The sequence below is a fragment of the Gobius niger genome (assembly GCF_951799975.1).
Source record: "Gobius niger genome assembly, chromosome: 3".
Lineage (NCBI taxonomy): Eukaryota > Metazoa > Chordata > Actinopteri > Gobiiformes > Gobiidae > Gobius > Gobius niger.
In genome coordinates, this window is record NC_136854.1 from 3365256 (window position 1) to 3388740 (window position 23485).

At 41.5% G+C, this 23485-nt stretch overlaps 2 protein-coding genes and 1 pseudogene across 3 annotated transcripts in view; all 3 read left to right on the top strand.

Moving 5' to 3' along the window:
* Nucleotides 1-624, top strand: part of LOC306960574 (uncharacterized protein) — a gene marked incomplete at its 3' end in the record, with an annotated part of 54873 nt that extends 54249 nt beyond the window's left edge. The window contains exon 33 of the mRNA XM_079553007.1: nucleotides 95-624. Within this exon, the coding sequence (XP_079409133.1) occupies nucleotides 95-624 (530 nt within the window). The remainder of the gene's footprint in view (nucleotides 1-94) is intronic.
* LOC306960573 (protein NLRC3-like) overlaps nucleotides 1-23485 on the top strand; it is a gene marked incomplete at its 5' end in the record, with an annotated part of 148158 nt that overhangs the window by 84163 nt on the left and 40510 nt on the right. The window lies entirely within an intron of this gene.
* On the top strand, nucleotides 3645-16012 carry LOC306960575 (protein NLRC3-like; annotated as a pseudogene). Its single transcript has 10 exons — nucleotides 3645-3661; nucleotides 3780-3875; nucleotides 4249-4353; nucleotides 4462-4525; nucleotides 4628-4814; nucleotides 4882-6665; nucleotides 6730-6897; nucleotides 8248-8659; nucleotides 8868-8911; nucleotides 15483-16012. The product of its transcript is annotated as a protein NLRC3-like (transcript).

Here is a 23485-nt window from a genome sequence, read left to right on the forward strand (position 1 = left end):
TTTAATCTTTGAGTCCATTTCAAATCAATATAAATGTTGTTCTCCTCTAAAGAGTGAACAGGGACTAACTGCTGTTGTGTTTTCTCTCCGTCAGATTTCACTGAACTCTCTCTGGATCCAAACACAGCTCAGAGGAAACTCAAACTGTCTGACAACAACAAGAAGGCCACATGTATGAGAGAAGATCAGCCATATCCAGATCATCAGGACAGATTTGAGGTCAGGCCTCAGGTTCTGTGTGACTCTGGTCTGACTGGGCGCTGTTACTGGGAGGTCCAGTGGAGAGGAGGGGTTTCTATATCAGTGTCTTACAGAAGAATCAGGAGGAAAGGACGAGGTGATGACAGTTGGTTTGGACACAATGATCAGTCCTGGAGTCTGTCCTGCTCTGAACATGGTTTCTCTGTTTGGCATGAAGACAAACACACACCCCTCCCTCTACCTTCCTCCTCCTCTGGGACAGTAGGGGTGTATGTGGACTGTGCTGCTGGCTCTCTGTCCTTCTACACAGTCTCCTCTGAGGAACTGATCCACCTCCACACCTTCAACACCACCTTCACTCACACCCTGATCCCAGGGTTTATACTCTGGACTGAAGGCTCCTCAGTGTCTCTGTCAGACTGAGGATCAGAGTCTCAATTATACAGATGAGTTTCAGTCACATGACCTTTTCCTGACATTCCTTTCCCTGTTCATTGATAAAAACAAAGTAAATCATTGAGATGTTGGAAAATCTCCTTCAGATAAATAAGTAAAATAACTAGACTACAGCTTTGAGAGGACAATATTTCAAATGAGGTGCTGCAATAAAACGAAAATGAATTACTTTGTTGATTGTAATACATTCAAATCATCAGCAGATGGCAGAATTGAATGAGGCTTCAGTTTTGAATAATTTCTTAAGTCCTGCTGTCCATTATTGTTATGTAGATTTTAAATGTACGTTGTGCTTTTTTTTTAAGTGTGTGTGCATGTTTTGAACCTGTCAAAGATGCATTTCTTTCAACCTCGTGGACAGACAATAAAGTTTATCTTATCTTAAAGGGCGGGTCTTAAGCAAAATCGATTTTTTCATGTTATTATGTGACTCCCTCATTAAAAACCTGAAGCGTTGCCTTGGCACATTCACGTATTTTTGATTAATCTGTAATAGAGGTCTGCACGGTACCGATTTTTCAGTCCCGCGCCCGCCCGCCCCCGCATGGTGCAGTACCGCTCCCGCCCGCATCCCGCAAAGGATCGTAATTTTTATTCCCGCTCCCGCCCGCATCTGTGTTGTTTTGTCCCGCTCCCGCCCGCAAAAATCCAGCAATATGCAAAATGGGGACGTTTGCACTGCAGGAGTCATGACCAGTGCAGGAAGACGTGTGGACAGACCTCAGGCCGTGCACACGGGGCAGAGCAGAGACGTCTTGCTCCGCCCTGCTCTCCCCTGACTCATTGGGCTCTTGCCAAATCGGGTCACACAAAAAGCAAATAGACCAGCTCAGGCCTGTCCATATAGCCTTGTGTATAAGGGGTGTAAAAGGGTTTTTTCACGGTGTATGGGACAGTCACACCAGTTCAACCCCAAACTAAGCTATGCTCCTGTCACTGTGTAGCATCAAACACAGACTGAATCTATCAACAAACGCACGCGCTTCATGTAAGATACGTAAGTGTAACAGCCGCACATTAAGGGCAGACTTTACTCCACAGAATAAGCATAAAAACACTACACTCACTGTGCACTCGATCTCCTGGGTCAGTCCTCAGCTCCAGTTGGAAAAACTTTATAATCCACAAAACAGGCCTGTCTCCACCTGCCCCGCGCCCATCGCCGGTTGTTTTACATGTCAAAAGTTGTAAATAAGCCTTAACTTCTCCATGGTGTAGCTACTGTAACCACGCGCTGTTGTTTTGGTCAGTGGAGGCAGCGTGGAAGATGCATTCAGGGACCGTGAGAAGTGCGGGAAAGGCGCACTTCTTACTGTCCCTTTTATCCACAAACGTGAGGAAAATGTGGACAAATATATAACAGTGGGGTTCTCCAGCGGGGGGGCAATAGGGGTGGCAGGAACTGGCTCCCAAACATCAGGAGGAACGACCGCAGGAGGAGGAAAAGCCGGCGGAACAACTTCAGCACCTGAGGAGCGGCGGCAGAAGTGCGCACTTCTTACGGTCCATGAATGCATCTCTCACGCTGCCTCGCACAACAACAACAACGCGTGGTTACAGTAGCCACACCATGGGTAATAAGGCTTATTTACAACTTTTGATATGTAAAACAAGCGGTGATGGGCGCGGGGCAGGTGAAGACAGGCCTGTTGTTGTGGATTATGCAAAAGAAGTTTTTTTCTCTAACTATGTCCTTTATATCAGAGTCTCTAACTCTGTCCTTTATATCAGAGTCTCTAACTCTGTTCTTTATAACAGAGTCTCTAACTCTGTCCTTTATATCAGAGTCTCTAACTATGTCCTTTATATCAGAGTCTCTAACTCTGTTCTTTATATCAGAGTCTCTAACTCTGTCCTTTATACCAGAGTCTCTAACTCTGTTCTTTATATCAGAGTCTCTAACTTTGTCCTTTATATCAGAGTCTCTAACTCTGTCCTTTATATCAGAGTCTCTAACTCTGCCCTTTATATCAGAGTCTCTAACTCTGTTCTTTATATCAGAGTCTCTAACTCTGTTCTTTATATCAGAGTCTCTAACTCTGTTCTTTATATCAGAGTCTCTAACTCTGTTCTTTATATCAGAGTCTCTAACTCTGTTCTTTATATCAGAGTCTCTAACTATGTCCTTTATATCAGAGTCTCTAACTCTGTTCTTTATATCAGAGTCTCTAACTATGTCCTTTATATCAGAGTCTCTAACTCTGTTCTTTATATCAGAGTCTCTAACTCTGTTCTTTATATCAGTCTCTAACTCTGTCCTTTATATCAGAGTCTCTAACTCTGTCCTTTATATCAGAGTCTCTAACTCTGTTCTTTATATCAGAGTCTCTAACTCTGTTCTTTATATCAGAGTCTCTAACTCTGTCCTTTATATCAGAGTCTCTAACTCTGTTCTTTATATCAGAGTCTCTAACTCTGTCCTTTATATCAGAGTGTCTAACTCTGTCCTTTATACCAGAGTCTCTAACTCTGTCCTTTATACAGAGTCTCTAACTCTGTCCTTTATATCAGAGTCAGACCTAAAGTCTCTCTTGTGTTCACAGATCTACTCCTGGGATCGGCCCAGTGTCAGTGAGAAGTGATCGCTCCAATAATCGCTGGATTCATTTTAAAGGGAAACATGGTTCACAGTAAGTCGAGTCACTCACTTTATGTTCATGACATTTTAGTGTTTGGGTTTAGAATTGGACAGAGTTATTAGAAATAAGCTGTCAGGTCTCTGTTTGAGTGACTTCAGTGATGCGCGAATGAGTTTTAAAGTAACTTTTGACCTCTTTTTAAAGTGTTTTTTTGAGATCAGAGATTAGTTGTATAAGATTTACCTCAAATTTCCGCTGAGTCCACTCTCTCAGTCCTCTGTGTTATATTAAAGTCTGATATGTAAACAGTAAATAGAAGCAGTGAGAGGACTGTTCCCTGTGGGACCCCAGTGCAGCAACGTCTCCATAAACTCTGGGTTCCTAAAACAATCAAAACACAAAATCAAAATGCACGAGACTGAACAGTAGGTTTAGTTTAACAAGATTCTATTGTTTCTGTGACAGAGCAGATGATCCTTTCCTGAGTCTGATCCAGGACAGTCCCGTGTGTTTCACTGAAGTGTCTTTTCTTCTTTGTCTCAGGATCCTCCAGAAACATTCTCCATCTGAACCTGGTCCCAGCTGTGAGTCCCTCAGTGACCGGTCTATGGACAAACCAATGAACTTCAGGACAGAGCGGTGAGTTTTGACTCTGTGTATTATGGATAATTATTGCCACATAGAGGGAAGGATCTAAGAAAGATTTACTGAAGGAAACAATGGAATCTTTAGTAAATGTTGACATTTTTCACTGCTTTGTGACAATCATGATTACTGTGCTGTTATTTCAATCACAAAGAATCAAGAACTAAAATCCATATAATGGACTGTTTTCTGGAAAGCCTGTAAATAATTGTAGCTTTTTATCCCCTTTGAAGTGTTTGATAAAAACTTTAATGTAACTTAATTTAATATAATTTATCTCTCCCTTGTTTATCCTCAAATGAACCAGGATCCATCACATTTGATATAAATATTTCATGTTTATGGTGAATGTATTTGTCTGTGTTAGACCCAGTGTAGACGTCAGACCAGAAGGTTCTGAACCAGGCCCCGTCTGTGAGTCCCTCAGGAGCGACCGGTCCAGGAAGGAACCACCGACCTTCTCCTCAGATCTGTAAGATTGAGTTTGTTTAAACACAAGGACAGACAGTGGTTTAATGAGGTTCTGAAAGTGTGAGAGAAACAGCTGAATCCTGAGGTGTTTGTTGTGTCTCTGTCACAGAGTGGAACAGGCTCCAGAGCTCAGAGCTCAGCAACATCACACTCAGCTGGACTCCATATTTAAGGTGTGTCCTTCACTGAAGTTTGGAGATGTTCAGATGAATGGACTTGTTTCACACAGATCTGACACTGACTGCATTTGTGTTGTTTCTAATGTGTCTGTGCAGCTTCTGGAGGAGGACATCTTCACTTTTGTCCAGAAGGAGCTGAAGAAACTCCACAAGGTTCTGAGCACAGATTACCCAGAATGCTTAGAGCCTGTGGAGGATGAGGGTGGAGAGGCTTTTCTGAAGATCACTGTGAACTTCCTGAGGAGGAGGCAGCAGAAGGAGCTGGCTGAGCGTCTGTGGAGCAGTAGGTCCATTTCACTCAGACATTTGATCTTCTCTGAGACTCAGGCTCTGTCTGTGTCTTCATTCAGGGAGATGTTCTGGAGTTCTTCAGCGTAAACTGAAGCGTGACCTGCAGCAGAAGTGTCAGTGTGTGTTTGAGGGCATGGCTAAAGCAGTAAGCCCCGCCCTCCTGAAGCAGATCTACACAGAGCTATACATCACAGAGGGAGGGGCCTCAGAGGTCAACCAGGAACATGAGGTCAGACACATGGAAACAGCCTCCAGGAAAGCAGGCGGAGCAGAAACAGCCATCACATGTGAAGACATGTTTAAAGGCCCCGCGGACACAGAGGCGCCCGTCAGAACAGTGCTGACAAAGGGAGTGGCTGGCATCGGGAAAACACTGCTCACTCAGAAGTTCAGTCTGGACTGGGCTGAAGGCAAAGCCCACCAGGACGTCCAGCTGCTGTTCCCCTTCACTTTTAGAGCACTCAATGTGCTGAAGGACAGGAGCTTCAGCCTGGTGCAGCTGCTCCATCACTTCTTTAGAGCAACAGAAGAAGTGAGCAGCTTTGAAGATCTGCAGCTGCTCTTCATCTTTGACGGTCTGGACGAGTGCAGACTTCCTCTGGACTTCACCCAAACCAAGGCCCTGACGGAGCCCCACAGAGAGCGCCTCAGTGGAGGAGCTGCTGGTGAACCTCATCAGGGGGAGCCTGCTTCCCTCCGCTCGCCTCTGGATAACCACACGCCCCGCGGCGGCCAATCAGATCCCTGCTGAGTGCGTCTCCATGGTGACAGAGGTGCGAGGGTTCAGCGACCCACAGAAGGAGCTGTACTTCAGGAACAGGTTCAGAGACGAGGCCCACACAATCATCTCCCACATCAAGACGTCCCGAAGCCTCCACATCATGTGCTTCATGCCAGTCTTCTGCTGGATCCTCTCCACAGTCCTGGAGCATGTGCTGAAGACCAGAGAGAGAGCAGAGCTGCCCAAGACCCTGACTCAGATGTACATCCACTTCCTGGTGGTTCAGGCCAAAGTCAAGAACATCAAGTATGAAAGAGGATCTGAGACAGACCCACACTGGAGTCCAGAGACCAGGAAGATGGTGGAGTCTCTGGGGAAACTGGCCTTTGAGCAGCTGCAGAAAGGAAACCTGATCTTCTATGAGAGTGACCTGAGCGAGTGTGGGCTGGACGCTGCAGCCGCCTCAGTGTACTCCGGAGTCTTCACACAGGTCTTTAGAGAGGAGCCAGGCCTGTACCAGGACAAGGTCTACTGCTTCATCCATCTGAGTGTGCAGGAGTTTCTGGCTGCTCTTCACGTCCATCAGACCTTCATCCACACTGGAGTCAACCTGCTCTCAGAAGAACAGACTTCATTATGGAGAAAGGTTTTTATCAGTAAATCAGTGCTTTTCTACCAGACGGCTGTGGACCAGGCCTTACAGAGTCCAAATGGACACCTGGACTTGTTCCTGCGCTTCCTCCTGGGTCTTTCACTGTCGACCAATCAGAGCCTTCTCCAAGGTCTGCTGACACAGACAGAAAGTAGCTCCGAGACCAATCAGAAAACAGCTGAGTACATCAAGAAGAGGCTGAGTGAGGAAGTGTCTGCAGAGAGAAGCATCAACCTGCTCCACTGTCTGAATGAACTGAATGATGGTTCTCTGGTGGAGCAGGTCCAACAGTACCTGAGCTCAGGACGTCTGTCTGAAGGTGGACTGTCTCCTGCTCAGTGGTCAGCTCTGGCCTTCATCTTACTGTCATCAGAAGAAGCTCTGGAGCAGTTTGAGCTGAAGAAATACTGTGCTTCAGAGGAGGCTCTGCTGAGGCTGCTGCCAGTGGTCAAAGCCTCCAACAAAGCTCTGTGAGTGAGGTCTATGTAAGTATGAACCTTCTAAACTTCTCCTAAAACACTGTGTTCTCTCCAGACTGAGCAGCTGTAACCTGTCAGAGAGAAGCTGTGAAGCTCTGTCCTCAGTCCTCAGCTCCTCTAGTCTGACAGTCCTGGACCTCAGTAAGAACGACCTGAAGGACTCAGGGCTGAAGATGTTGTCTGTTGGACTGAAGAGTCCTCACTGTAAACTGGAGCAGCTCAGGTCAGAGGGCTTATCTTTCTTTTAAAATTAATATTCATCATTTGCTAAATGTATGGACACAGTTGTTGTTATTGGTCGGTAAAGATTAAGATATTATTAAAGTATCCCAATGTCAGTTTTCTGAACAAGTAGATCATGTATTTGTAAGTTTTTATGAGATTTCTGTACAGAAACTGTGCTGCCTCAGGAAAATATAGCGTTTAGTGTTTAAACCTGAGTTTTGTACCTGAACAATGTTTTATCAATTTGATTCCAGTAAAGACAGTAAAGACTATGATCCTCACTATTAAACAATACCAGTTTGGAATCAATATAACGTTTATGTACTCGAGGTACCGAACAAAATGTAATATTTGTAGAGATATTTTGATATTGTTGGTCCAGGGACAGCGCTGAAGGAAGTGAGAGTTTCAGCTCAAATTAAAGACACACATTTAAAGAAAAGGCTTTGTAATTAAGTGCTGTATTTGTCGTTGTACAACCGTTCAATGAAATATTGTTCAGGTGTTAGTCCTGAGCCGATGTGGCCGATCTGAGCCTCATATCTGTGGAGGTCGAGGAAACCGCCTTCAGTCTCCTCTGATCCTCTGAAACAGTGCAGCGCCTCCTGGGTGTGTCCCTGTTTCAGAGCGTGGTGTCCTGCACTGGTCAGCTCCTCCTTCCTCTTCCTCCTGCGCAGCTCCCTCTGCTCCGCAACAGTCTCTCACCATCATCTGGGAAGAGCTGAGCAGTTAATCTGTTTTATTCTGTTTTATTCAGTGAACGTCCATTAGCCAGAACAATAGAAGGCATGTGTGGCTTAGCTGTGAGTCTTGTCCGGATACTTCCTCCTTTGTCCATTCCTTGTTTCCTGCAGCTCCTCTTGTGACGCCTCTACTGTGCTGCTTCTACATTATCTGTATCAAAAACAAAGTATTGTTAAAGTAATGATATTAAAAATAATTGTACAGTCCCAGCTCTAGACAGAGTGACTGAACAGGGACCAATCAGAGGAGGAGGTGGGCGGGGATAGTGTGTCCTGACTCTTCATTGGTTGAAGCGCCTCATGTTCTGTCTCTTTTAAATGATCGACTGAGACGTTAAATATTGTTCAAGATGTGTTTGAGGTCATAGAGGGTATGTGAGTGATGTCACAACAGCCCGGCAGCAAAAACATTAAATTAACTGGCAAGAACGCAACATTATTCACTCAATTTACAATGTAGAAGCTTCTCTTTCTGTTTAGATTTAAAATGTGCACATCCTCTTTGACCAAACACCTGCAAAAGCCAAACAGCCTCTTTAAATCCAGTTCTTATTATTGTGTTTGTGTAACTTTGTGTCTTATTGTAAATGTTCCGTCTCCTCCAGACTGAGCAGCTGTAACCTGTCAGAGAGCAGCTGTGAAGCTCTGTCCTCAGTCCTCAGCTCCTCTAGTCTGACAGTCCTGGACCTCAGTAAGAACGACCTGAAGGACTCAGGGCTGAAGATGTTGTCTGTTGGACTGAAGAGTCCTCACTGTAAACTGGAGCAGCTCAGGTCAGAGGGTTTACTCTTCATCTCTGTGAGTTTGTCATTTCTCTGACTCTGTTTAACCCTGTGTGTTCAGACTGTCATGGTGTCTGATCTCAGAGGAAGGCTGTGCTGCTCTGGCCTCAGCTCTGAGGTCCAACCCCTCCCATCTGACAGACCTGGACCTCAGCTTCAACCATCCAGGAGACACAGGAGTAAAGCTCCTGACTGCTCTACAGGAGGAGCCCCACTGCTCACTCTCCACTCTCAGGTGAGGACAGTTATTAGAGTTATTACACAGTTATCACAGTTATTACACTGTTATTACACAGTTATTACACAGTTATTACAGTTATTTCTCAGTTATTACACAGTTATTGCAGTTATTACTCAGTTATTACACAGTTATTACTCAGTTATTACACAGTTATTACAGTCGACACAAACAAATTGTGGATCTGAGTCTGTGTCTGTTTCAGACTGAGTCCTGCTGGAGAACGATGGATGAACCCGATCAGGAGATGTAAGTCTGACTCTTATTATACTTTTAAAATGTTGGTTGTTCTGAGAAGATTTGCTGTTGTACAAGTTTCTCTCGTGTCGACAGCTGCGATATTGACGTCAGGAGAGTTTGAGCTGTTTTCACTCAAACCTTTAGAACTGAGACCTTCATTATTATTCTGGAGAAAGTTCATTTAACCCTGTGTTCATCCTGTGTTCATTTTGAACATTTTAAAATATTTATTGTTTTATTTCCTGACATTTTGTCTGTGTTGCAGCTTGAGACGTGGATTTCTGCAGAAAACGTTCTTTTAAGCCAAATTTTCAGAATCTAGTGTTTGTTTTTCTCTCATGTCTTTTATTTGGTAGATCTGCATTTCCCTGTCGCCCCCTAGTGTACAAAAATGTACACGCCTAAAAACATCCAAAACATCTGCATTTACAATATGTTTTTCCACTTGTTCCATAAATCACATGAACTTGAAACTTTTCTGAAACTTCCAAACATGTAATAATGTTCTGGATTTTAACTTAAAATCACAGTTTCAAAACTTAAAGCTGAAAGAAATTGTTCCACAAAAGCACAAAAGTGTGATTATATTTGTAATAATAAATTGTAGAGCTGAGGCTCTGTCTGTTTCCAGAGCCGTGTTTGTGTCACAGATGAAGTGAAATTCATTCATTTGGAAGAAAAGGAGTGAAATTTAACATTTTTATTGTATTTCATCAGATTGGAGCTCATTCCCATTGTCGGCACAGGAATAAAATCACTGTATTTTTTCTATTGAATATAATGGAAATAAGGCATTTCCATTTACCATTTTCCATTAAAAAAAATGGCGGAAATAGACCAGTAGTAGTAGTCCTACATCCCAGTTGGGCAATGGCTTTGTGGTTAGTGGTTCTCACACAGAGGTGCAGGGCCTGAAATTAGGTCATTATTTTCCACTTCTGCTCTGCTTTACTGTACAGTGGAACTGTTTTGACCGTAAATAAGTCCGCTCTTTGTCCAATAACCATGATATGCGACTGTAGGGCCCAATGTGGGTTTTTCCTTAGGGCCCCAGAAGGGCCAGCACCGGCTCTGTTCATATTCTACAGTTTGTAAACTTTGTGTTTATATGGGCGGAGCCTAAACTCTTTTTTTTGTGTGAATAAATAGTAATTATCAGCTGAAAGTGACCTGAACACACAAAATAACCTGGACAAAGAGCTGCAGTCTGGGTTTATTCTTGTGTTTCCTCAGGTTTACAAACCTGGGCCTCGTTTTCAACAGAGACTTTTCTGCTTCTAAACTAACCCCTGATTGTGACGCTCCCACTGAGCTGTTTCTTCACACTCAACATTATTGTCGATAAATCACTTGTTAATATTAATAATATTCATATATTATATATAAAACATAAAGACAAACAAATCCTGTAGTTTCCCCTGGGCCACAGCTTCAGTATAAACAGACTGTAAACACATGCATCTGTTACAATGTTAGAAAAGTGGAAAGTTCTGAAATGCAGTGAAAATGTAAAATTCAACTCCTTTTCTTCCAAATGAAACGCTGACATCACAGATATGTGTGAGATTTAAAATGTGAAGTTTGATGTGAGAAAAGTCCAGGTTCTGCCATGGCTCCATTATATCCTAATGGGAAAATAACATGATTTCATTCATCTGGACGACAGGAACAAGGTCCAAACTGAAGAAATACAGGACAAATGTCAAACCTGACTCTTGTTCTGCAAAATGAAATGATCAAATATATGACTTTTATACGGCGACAGGGGAGCAAAGACAAAGGAAGTCATGAATGTTTTTATAATGAACAACTGGACATAAAGAATCGTCCACGACAGAAAAACTACAAATGCTTCATATCCATTTTTTGCTGATCTTTGACACGTCCAAGGCTCTAAACACCACATCAGTCCCAGCTCTGAACTCTTCATTATTATAAAGAGAATCAGGTTTTTATGTTGTTTGTAACAAACTTCAAAGGTTTGGTTTGAATCTGGCAAATAAAGGGTTAAAACTCCCAAATAAATCACATGTTTGGTAGTTTTGAGAAGGTGAGAAGTGATTCCTGAGATTCTGTCCATTTGTGTACACTAGGGGGCGACAGAAAGAAAACTGAAGGACGACACAAAGGTTAAACCTGAGACTTTATCAGTCCACACACAGCCCCGCCCACTGTCACACAGCCCAACACATTTGAACTTGAAGAAAGTCGTTTGAGAATTAGAACAAAAAATACATTTATTGTTTAGAAAAGAAACAAGTCTTTAAATATTCTTAACCCTTGTGTGCCCCATAATGCAGAGTTACACTCGTGGTCACCTGGGGTCGTTTTTGACCCCATTTTGTTTCTCTAATATCTCAGCCATAAAATATCATTTTTCAATAAGTTTGGGTTCTATCTTTAGTGTAGCTTGAGACTAATGGCCTGATACATAAAATGTGTTTTTTTATTTTTTTTCAGTTTGTAGGCCTCGTTTATGTAAAAAAAACACCAAATCCTGAACAAACAACAGTCATAAAATAGGATAACTCGGACTATCTGGTCAGTTTCCAAGTGGAAATAGTCAAACTTTTGTGTTAATGCAATTTTTGAATTTTCTCATACATTTGAATGAGAACAAATAGTTACACTCGTTTCTCTAATATTTCACTCATAAAATAACATTTTGAAATAAATGTGGGTTCTATCTTTAGTTTGACTTCATAAAAATGCACTGCTAGTAAATTTACCAGTTTTTATTATTTTTTGGGTTGGTGGGACATGTTTATGTAAAAAAAGTCAAATTTTGAGCCAAAAATGGCCCTGTAACACTGAAAATCCTGAAGTGGATATAACTCTAAGTATTTGGTGAATTGGGCACTGGGAGAGGCTCAAAGGTAGAGCAGGTTCTGTTTTTGAAAAATGTTTCATTTTTGAATGAGAGCAAATAGTTACACTCGTGGTCTCTGGGGCAGAATCCCATTCATTTCAATGGACATGAGCCGATCCTGCAGGTTTTCTGTCTTTGACCTTTTGTACAGACTTCATTTGTGCTTCAAATATGAAACCATTATTATGTTTCCATCCCAGAGGACCTCCTCTACATGCACATTCATCAGATTTTGAATTCACATATTTTTACAATAGTTACAGGCCCTAAAGCCTGAAAACAGCAGCAGCTCTCCATTCATTTCAATGGCAGTGTCCTCCATGTCTGTGATTCCAGCTATATTTTTGACTTTTGCCTTTCATACCAACTTCATTTCAACTCCAAATCCTCACTTTTTTAAACATGCACTCCACAGAGCCTCCACTACATGCACATGTACCAAATTTTGAATTCAGTCATTTTTTCATAGTTTTAGGACCCAAAAACCAGTGCTATAACCCAGTTTCGAAATATAGCCCAACTGTGATTCTCACTCTCTTATTTCAGGAAAGTCTCTATATTCTCATCAAAAAATCTGCTCAAAGCAGAGTTTACATCTTAATTCATGAACCTTTATCAAAATATTTAATGTTCAGTGCAGTTTGAGAGTGAAAGTAAAGTACAGTAGAGCAGAATGTGTTTGGAAAAACAAAGCTGTAAAAGTTATACAAACAACTGATATTCTATAAACACCAACAAATGCACATTTATTTATACAAAATCATCTTTTTTGATCATGATCTCTCCTAAAACTGCTCAGAGCACTGATATGCATCAGATTTTATGATCTGTGATAAAGTTTTGAGTGTTTACAGCCTTTTGTCTCTGCAGGTGAGCAGTAGAGCAGCTCATATTTGGTTCAGGTGACGTTTATAAACACTCAAACTAAACTGTACCAAATACAGCTTCAGCACCAACACAGGGACAACACATCACAGTGAACATGTTCCTGGACCTTTAGAACAAATAAAAACACAATTCAAACACAGACACATCGTCCAACACAGACGTTCCTCCATCACAGCTCAGTTTGAAAAACAAACGTCCAAAAAAGAATCTCTCAGGTCAGTCCCGACCCACAGTCCACATCTGCACCAGCTGCTCTAAGAAACATTTATTAATATTCCATTTTATATGTCCTGTTATTTTTGTGAATATTTAAAATTCTTTCATTAGGTTTTTTTCTGAATTTGACCATATTTCCACATTCTGAAGCTGTATTTGACACAGTAAGTCCGAGAGTCCACACAGGTTTACATGAACATAACGCATGCCGTTCACCTGCAGAGACAAAAGGCTGTGAACACTCAAAACTTTATCACAGATCATAAAATCTGATGCATTTCAGTGTCTGAGTAGTTTTAGGAGAGATCATGACCAAAAAAGATGATTTTGTATAAATAAGTGTGCATCAGTTTTGTGTCTATAGAATATCAGTTGTTTGGAAAAACAAAGCTGTAAAAGTTATACAAACACATTCTGCTCAACTGTATTTTTACTTTCACTGTCAAACTGCACTGAACATTCAATATTTTGATAAAAGTTCATGAATTAAGACGTAAACTCTGCTTTGAGCAGATTTTTTGATGAGAATATAGAGACTCCTGAAATAAGAGTGAGAATCACAGTTTGGCTATATTTCGAAACTGGGTTATAGCACTGGTTTTTGGGTCCCAAAGCTATGAAAAAATGACTGAATTCAAAATTTGGTAAATGTGCATGCAGTGGAGACTCTGTGGAGTGTATATTTAAAAAAGTTATGGATTTGGAGTTGAAATGAAGTTGGTATGAAAGGCAAAAGTCAAAAATATAGCTGGAATCACAGATATGGAGGACACTGCCTTTGAAATGAATGGAGAGCTGCTGCTGTTTTCAGGCTTTAGGGCCTGTAACTATTGTAAAAAATATCTGAATTCAAAATCTGATGAATGTGCATGTAGAGGAGGTCCTCTGGGATGGAAACATAATAATGGTTTCATATCTGAAGCACAAATGAAGTCGGTACAAAAGGTCAAAGACAGAAAACCTGCAGGATCGGCTCATGTCCATTGAAATGAATGGGATTCTGCCCCAGAGACCACGAGTGTAACTATTTGCTCTCATTCAAAAATCAAACATTTTTCAAAAACAGAACCTGCTCTACCTTTGAGCCTCTCCCAGTGCCCAAGTCACCAAATACTTCCAGTTATATCCACTTCAGGATTTTCAGTGTTACAGGGACATTTTTGCCTCAAAATTTGACTTTTTTTACATAAACATGTCCCACCGACTCAAAAAATGATAAAAACTGGTAAATTTACTATCAGTGCATTTTTATGAAGTCAAACTAAAGATAGAACCCACATTTATTTCAAAATGTAATTTTATGAGTGAAATATTAGAGAAACAAAATGGGGTCAAAAATGACCCCAGGTGACCACGAGTTAACTATTTGTTCTCATTCAAATGTATGAGAATATTCAAAAATTGCATTAACACAAAAGTTTGACTATTTCCACTTGACCAGATAGTCCGAGTTATCCTATTTTATGACTGTTGTTTGTTCAGGATTTGGTGTTTTTTTACATAAACGAGGCCTACAAACTGAAAAAAAACTAAAAAAAACACACATTTTATGTATCAGGCCATTAGTCTCAAGCTACACTAAAGATTGAACCCAAACTTTTTGAAAAATGATATTTTATGGCTGAGATATTAGAGAAACAAAATGGGGTCAAAAATGACCCCAGGTGACCTCGAGTGTAACTCTTTCTCATAACATTGTAATCACTGTCTACGGGACTGTAGAAGAGCTGAGCAGCTCTCTCAGTGGCAGACTGAGACACCCTCAGTGCAGGACGGAGCGCTACCGCAAAGCCTTCATCCCCACTGCTGTCAGACTGTACAATAAGACTGTGAAGTAACGCCGACTGTAACAAGTGAATTTCTCCTTTGTGAGATCAATAAAGGTTTATCTTATCTTATCTTATCTTAATCAAAAAATAAAAAAAAACAATTACTGGTAAAAGTCATGGATGTTAACGCATATCCGAAAATTCAGACCATTTGATAAAACTATGACAGAGATGCGCATCGACAAAGTGGCCCTGGGGTCATTATTGACCCCAGGGACGACACAAGGGTTAAATCAGTAATTTACAGGAACTAAACTAAAGTTACTCCTTCATGAGTCTGAGACGTGTTTTGTTCCTGATAAAGCACTTTCTAAGAGTTTAAATGTAAATGTTCATTATGTTTCTTTATCTGCGACAGCGCGACACAAACAAGAATTCAAGTTTTAATACGAAAGAAAATGTTTGTTAAATGTCACTTCAGAACATTCCAGGTTATGTGTGGCTACGTCACAAGAGAAACTAAACTGAAACATAAATAAATGAGCTCAGCTTCACTCAGACGATCCTGTGAAGCCTTTGGAACAGAAGCATTTTTACAGAAACAATCATTAAAGCTCCTGTTTTATTCTATTGTCAGGGTGAAATGTTACAAACTGTGGCTTAAAAATGTGCAGTTTCTTCATTTTTATTTTATTTTTAAGTGAATAATAATTAAATCGATCACTTATTTATTGATATACATGTTTTAATCTTTCAGTCCATTTCAAATCAATATAAATGCCGTTCTCCTCTAAAGAGTGAACAGGGACTAACTGCTGCTGTGTTTTCTCTCCGTCAGATTTCACTGAACTCTCTCTGGATCCAAACACAGCTCAGAGGAACCTCAAACTGTCTGACAACAACAAGAAGGCCACACATGTGAGAGAAGATCAGCCGTATCCAAATCATCAGGACAGATTTGAGAACTGGGCTCAGCTTCTGTGTGACACTGGTCTGACTGGGCGCTGTTACTGGGAGGTCCAGTGGAGAGGAGTGGTTTCTATATCAGTGTCTTACAGAGGAATCACGAGGAAAGGAGGAGGTGATGACAGTGGGTTTGGATACAATGATCAGTCCTGGAGTCTGGACTGCTCTAAACGTGGTTTCTCTGTTTGGCATAAAAACAAACAAACCCCCCTCCCTCAGCCCTGCTCCTCCTCTGGGACAGTAGGGGTGCATGTGGACTGTGCTGCTGGCTCTCTGTCCTTCTACACAGTCTCCTCTGAGGAACTGATCCACCTCCACACCTTCAACACCACCTTCACTCACACCCTGAGCCCTGGGTTTAGGCTCAGGACTGAAGGCTCCTCAGTGTCTCTGTCAGACTGAGGATCAGAGTCTCAATTATACAGATGAGCTTCAGTCACATGACCTTTTCCTGACCTTCCTTTCCCAGTTCATTGATAAAACAAAGTAAATCATTAGAGATGTTGGAAAATCTCCTTCAGATAAATAAATAAAATAACTAAACCGTATGAAGGGAAACTCTTGGTCACGTCTTTGTCTTTTTCTAAATCCTTTTGTTCCAGAATCCTGAGTTCAACATCTGTCATTAAAAAACACTCAATAAATGAATTAATAACATTGATTTAAATATATGACCATGTGCAAATTATTATTTGCACATGTTCAACTTTTTTAAAGCAGATGGAGAAATGTGAAAGTAAATATATGTCTCCACTGCTCACATGTGGATGGATCAGGTCCAAACAAACCATTGAAATGTGTGAGTTCAGGGAGCGGAGCGTGAACACTGAAGTGTGTCGAGCCGTAACCGTGTGGGTCACAGGCTTCGCTTTAAACACTTTTCTTGCACAAATGTATTTGGTGAAATAACCGAGGGAAGAGACGGAGGCTCAGGGCGGATCTGTCGTAACGAGCAGAGAGACCGGACCTGGGATCAGCCCGATACTGACACTTCTTAAATCATTTACAATCGTCCAGGAATCACAGAGACACGCTTCAAAACGGTGAATATGTTAAATACAGTGGATAAAGAGCTGCCTGTCAAATGATCGATTTATTCACTGTGTCGTACGGCGTCAGATCAATCACGACAATATGAAAATAAAATAAATGTAGAGTCTAATGTGGGTCAGTCTGTTTCCTGTCCACCTCCCAAAGCCAGGATCACATCTGGACTCTTTATAGTCAAGTTTAAATCAAGTTATAAATAGTCCTTTTACATAGTTTTCCACATCAAAAATGTCAAGATTTTAGTAAATACCTAAAATATTTCCTCCCTCATTACTGACATTTATGCTTCATTATGAAGCTGGTGGAGAGAGATTTGTCATCTGTCATCACTTTGGACAACATCTCTCTTTGTTCTTTTCTCTGTTTCTGTCTTTTTTTCCCCGCTCCTTGTGAACAGTGTTGATTTGAAGCCAAAATCTCAAGATGGAAACTTATTTATTATTTATTATATTATTTATTCCAAAGGGTGCACTCACTTTTTTCCTCCCACTGTTTATAAAGTTCCTCCAGTCACTCATGGATCACGGTGCTCTCCAAATGTTCACTCTTTTTAGACGTTTTCTGCCGGACTATATTATAACACACAAACCAAGTCTAAAGCAGGTCATTAGGCCCGAGCCGGACGCAGTCCCGGCAAGGGACTATTGTTTTTGCGTGGTTTCTTCTTCTTATTTTTTTCCAGAAATCATTGCATTTTTGACCCACTGAACGTGGGCGAAAACTCACCAAAATTGGCGGAGGCATTGGGGCGGCATGAACATTTATGGTAATGGATGAATTGGCCATGCCCACAGCAAAATGGCTCCACAGCGCCCCCTGGAAGCTGACCCCAATTAAAAAAAGGTGCATTTTTGGGCGTAGGCCCGAATCCTTGGGCACAGTGAGGCGACTTCTGTTGTGATATTGGACTATACAAAACCATTAAACTTGAAACTTGAAACAGTGCAAGGGGACATCAGGACAATCCCAAAACTCAATTGAAGCGCCACGCCCGCACGCACAGGGAGGCGGCCATTTTGCCTTTGAATTGTCTTTTAAGTGGCTTGTAAGTGGCCCGCCCATCCTCCGTGAAAATCGCCAGAGTTCTTAGCCTGGCAGCATGCTGACATGCAATTTTAGAAATGTCCTCATTTCTTCACAAAAGCCACACTTTTGGACTCATATGTATTTATACTACCCCTCTGTCACAGACAGAAGCTTTAATTTTGGACGTTTTTGCCTCCAAATTCACGTTTTTCTCAACTGTACAATCACAGGAAATTCAGTTTTTCTTTTTCCTGTCCGTCTCTCTGTGTGTTCCTCGCACTACGTGGGTCTCACCAAATTAGTGCTTCAATATCGAGGGTGCTGCAGGGCTGGAGCACCCTCTCAACGATTCTTTGGGCAGCCAGGAATTTACCCTAATTACAAAATGATAAAATATATTATTTTCTAAACTAAATTTGTTTCCTGCAAATACACGGGGGGTCTTTCACAACATAAATCTCAAATCCGTTGCATCATTCACTCAGCCTAATTAGCTCCATTGGTAGAGAACTGGGTTTGCATCCAGGAGGTTGCTGGATTGAAACCTGGCCTTTACTCTTTTTCATTTTTTTCTTCTTTTGGACTCAGCACCTTCTGGGAAGAACATAAATCGGCGCCTATGGTCCCACACTCAAATTTCAGCCTGGGAATTTAGAGATGCCAAGCCGTCATCAGGCCCATGTTTGCATGGAATTATAGCTCAGTGATTAGCATGGTCGTCTCAAGTGAAGGAGGTTGCTAGTCCAAACACAGCCTTGACACTTTCATATTGCCTTCACCTTTTACATGGGGCACTGCACACATTGTCACAGCCTAAAACACATAAGTGCGGGGCGTTTCGTAAGATTTGCTGTGCCTGTGTGGCGTCTTAGCATGAATGTTGGGCTCCCAAACATGAGATTTCTGGACCAATTCTGACCGTAACTTTTTTTTTTTTTTACCGTGCTTATGGTCCCACCCTCATGAAACACACTTTCAAAATATGCGTCACTAAAGAGAAAGACATGGGGTGATAGTAGGGAAACAATTGAGGCAACACTGGGGAAAATGTCGAAAACAATCGGGGAAATGTATGGGGGGGGGCATGGGGGGGGCATGACCTGAATTGACCACTCTCCTCCACTGGCGTGCTAGGAACGAATTTCTGTCTGGTAATTTCGAGAAGAGTAGCCCACATCAGGCCCACATTTGTATGAACTTATAGCTCAGTGATAGTGTGCTGATCTTTTGTGTAGGAGGTTGTCAGTTCAAATATGGCTATGACACTTTTCTAATGCTTTCTCTTTTACTGACGGCTGAAGGCTGAGGCCAGGTTGGATGTGAGGCAGAGACGAAAGCAGGTTTTGGCAAATCGATCAGGGGGGATTGCAAAAAGCAAGCAGCAATGAGGGTCTAGAGCGATCAGGGGCGGTCAAAATGAGCAAGTTCGATTGTGGGGCTCGCAAAGGGGCTAGAGTGATGAGTGGTCGGAAGGAACCAAAGCGAACAGAGATGGTCTCAAGGCATGAGAACGAGCAGAGGTGGTCGCAAGGGACGAGAGCGAGCGGGGCGGTTGCAAGGGACGAGTCCCCAAGGGCGAGGGCCTTCATCGCTGCTTGCGGCTTTAATTATCAATGTTTTTTCACAGCAGAATGTCCAGTAGAAGCGAAAAAACGCCACCTAAGGTAGTATGTAGCATATGTAGCATGGAGCTTAGGTAGCTTCCTGGTTAGCATTGTCCGTTTTGAAAGTATTTCTGGGCTGTTGAACCACTTTGCTGCTCATCACGTCTCTGTGTCTTTATTTAGTAGAATAAAGACACAGAGACGTGTGTCTTTATTCTAAGACACAGTGTGTTTGTTGAAGTGGTTTCTTTGTTTTCCCTCTGGCTGCTTCGAGCATGACCATATATGGACGAATCCGCCTGTATCGATTGTCATTTGAAATCAGGGACAGAGCCAGGTTTCAAAATATAACTTTATTTTGCAACATATGTTAGTTACAAGGATTTGCTCAGAGGGATTTTGGATCTTGTTTAGTTTTTAAATTAACTAGTTATTAGTGGACAAGTCGGTGACACAGTGGTTAGAGCTCGTACTTCACAACAAGAAGGTCCTTGGTTCGATTCCCACCTGGACGGGGCCTTTCTGTGGAGTTTGCATGTTAATTAATGTGTCAATGAGTAAAAAAAACACAACATGCTACGACACCTGCAGTGGCGCTTATAGCCTCTAGGGGCGACCTTGAGTGAAAGGTGCCAAACAAATAAAATGTTATTATTTATTATTTACTTTTTCACACAGGAGAGGTTTGGATTTTTCTTTCCCATAATAAATGTGATCATCATTTGCAAACTGCATTTTGTTTTCACTGTGAATGTCCGTGTGTGATATAAGAATCGTGTTGATGATCAGAAACATTTAAGTGTTGAATATTTAAACAAATGGAAGAAATCAGGAAGGGGCAAATCATTTCTCACTTCACTGTATGTTCCCCGTATTTCTATGTCACAAATGGAGTAAAGAGAGAAGTTTTAATCAAAGGGACGAGACAGGGATGTTCATTGTCACCGCTCACATTTGCACTTTTCATACTTTACTATATACAATATAAATACATATAGTGTCTAATTACTTGAGGCGACTGTGGCACAAATAGCTGGTCTTCTTGTGGCCGCAGGGTTGGCGGTCGGAATCCTGCAGGTGCACACTGTCCTTGTGTCCTTTGGCAAGACACTTCACCCACATTGCCTCTAGTGTCGGTGTTCACTGGTGTGTGAATGACAGAGTGAATGGGTGAGTGAGTGAGTGCTTTTAGTGCCTAATGCAGGTAAAAAAGTAATATGAATGTGACCATTTAACTTTAATTTACCATAAACATTAAAGATTTAAAGATTGTGTATAATAAACATTTAATGAAATCCTTAGAGATGTTGAAAAATGTCCTTAAGATAAATACATTTAATAAAATAACTAAACAGTATGACGGGGAAACTCATGGTCACATCTTTGTCTTTTTCTAAATCCTTTTGTTACAGAATTACACATCTGTTTTCAACATCTGTCATTAAAAACTTGTAAATGAACTGGATTTGACTCGATTGCTCTAAATATATAAAACATGCAAAGTGAGTTTATTATTTTCACATATTATATTACATTCACATCCAAAACAATGAAATATAATTTAGTTATGAAATATCTCTGAATACTGTCATGTTTTGATGAAGTTACTCGAGTATAAATGTACCTGACTCCTCCCACCTCTGCCCCTTTCAAACGCACCAGTCTAATCACTCACTGACTTTTATTACTGCGGCGTCACCTGAGGCGGAGCTGCTCTTTGCTCCTGGTCGGGCAGGTTTCTTTAGAGTCACACACGGGACGGAGAGGAGCCACAGAGGATCTGACTGACACAGGACCACGGCTTTAGGGCCACACTCACCCATCCAGAGGGCCCCAGCTCCAGAGGGCCCAGCTCCAGAGTACCTCAGCTCCAGAGGGCCCCAGCTCCAGAGGACCCCAGCTCCAGAGGGCCCCAGCTCCACAGGACCCCAGCTCCAGAGGGCCCACCTCCAGAGGGCCCCAGCTGCACAGGACCCCAGCTCCAGAGGGCCCCAGCTCCAGAGGGCCCCAGCTCCAGAGGGCCCCAGCTCCACAGGGCCACAGCTCCAGAGGGCCCCAGCTCCAGAGGGCCCCAGCTCCGGTGAGTTCTGTGACTGATTTCAATCCCACATTCAGGATTCAGGGGTTTGTGTGGGCAGGGTCACTGTGAGTCAGATATAAGTCAGATAATCACATAAATAAAGTCAGTTTCCTTCATTTGACTTCGACTTTTTGAACACAAAGTCCTTTAATAATTTATTTTAAACGTTTAACAGAGTCATATTATTTTAGACAATACCACACATTAGTAGGAAATCCAGTGTTTGGTCAGAATCCTTTGTCCATATGTCAGAGACAGTAATGAGTTCGATTTACTTATTATTTTTAGTTTGTTTTAGCCTCGACTTCTACAGGTGTAATATTGTGAGCTGGTGTCGAACTCTAACCTCATAAACCTGAATAAAACAATAAAGTGTTGCAGTTTTACGGCGGTGTTTTCAGTAAAGACGTGGGACTGTGATCCTTCAGAGGCTGGTGAAGGTTAATGATTCATCTTTATTATTGGATTATCGATTATGGAACAGGTCGCTTTGAATGAGGCCATTTCCTCGATGCTGTGGGCAGTGGGTTCATCCACAACAGCTTTATTTACTGAGTTTAGGAAATCTCTCGTTTGAGCAGCGAAGAATTAATTATTTTATGTAGTGAAGCCAAATCGATCCCGTTTACAAAGTGTTAAACATGTAGCAGTTTTTCTTTGTTGATAATAATTTCTTGTTCCTTTAAATTAACACAGTGACTGCAAGTGTCCGCTTAGAGGAATGTGGAAGTCGTTAGTGCACAACCCCTATAGATACAGACAGCATCTCTGGAAACGCCCATATATGGTCATGTTTGCAACAGTTAAAGCAGCACTAAGTAACTTGTTTATCTTAATAAATCCTTCCCGTCGTCCCTCTGGGGGTAATACAAGTGTTTATGGGATGATTGGGGGTCTTTCATCGCCCCCTGGTGTCTCTGGCCTGAAAACCACAGTTGCAACTTTGCTTTCTCCGGGTCGGAGTCACCAATACACACTAATGGAATCACGGAGAAGAAGCTAACAGGCTAACGGGCAAAGCTAACTGTGGGCTAGCACCACTTAAACAGTATTTACAGCCAAGTTTGAGTGAAAACAATGATCTCCATTGTGTAACTGGATGAACAATATCCCTCTGTCCCTTTGTCTTTTCTGTCAGTGCAGTATTTACTCTCACGGACAATTAATGAGTAAAAAACGCAACATGCTACGACACCTGCAGTGGCGCTTATGGCCTCTAGGGGCAGGAGTTACTTAGCACTGCTTTAAGGGGGACACAAAGAAGAGAAAATTCTTAACTTTATCCAATTATTCAAAAACTACTTTAACAAATGCAGAATTATTGCTATTGTTTTATACTAAAAATACAAAGACATAGAGGAGCAAAGTGGTTCAACAGCCCATAATTACATAAATAGCATCATGCTACATGCTAACACTAGCTACGACTGCCTTTTTACGCTTCTACTGAACAATCTGCTGTGAAAAAACATCCATATGGACCTGATTTATACTTGACTTTATTTAAGTGATAAACAAGTTCATATTCCACCAGAAAACGACCAAAAACAGTGAAATATTGGTTTTATTTCCCCCTTGGTGAAACCACGCCCCCTTCTATGACGAGACGCCGTCTGTATCTATTGTTTATCGTTACTATGGAAACAGCTGCAGTGATGTTGAAGTTGACTTAACTGTTGCCAGATGTGCAGTTCCCGCCAGTTAGCCTGATAGAAATGTATAATAATATTTAATGAGTTTTTTATGAGCAGAAATGATCAACATTACAGAAAATTATAGGAAAATGGAAAGAGCGAAGTCTAAAATTAAACTTTAATTGTGTTGATATAAGATACAGAGTCAGATACTTTGACAGAGTTTTGGAAAACATATTTAAACTGTCAATAAACTGGTCATTACTAAAATAATTTTTAGGGCAACAGCAAAACTTTGAATAGAAATTAGATTCTTCTAAAAATAACAAAATATGAAGTACAAGAGTTTAAATGTGAAGAGAAGGAGCTGCAAATGTCGTCCCCAGAGAAAAAGCCTTTAGAGAAAATGTTCTTTAAAATAACAAGTTCCCAAATAAATGTAATATTAAAGTTCATGAAAGGTAAATAATGAGGACTTAAG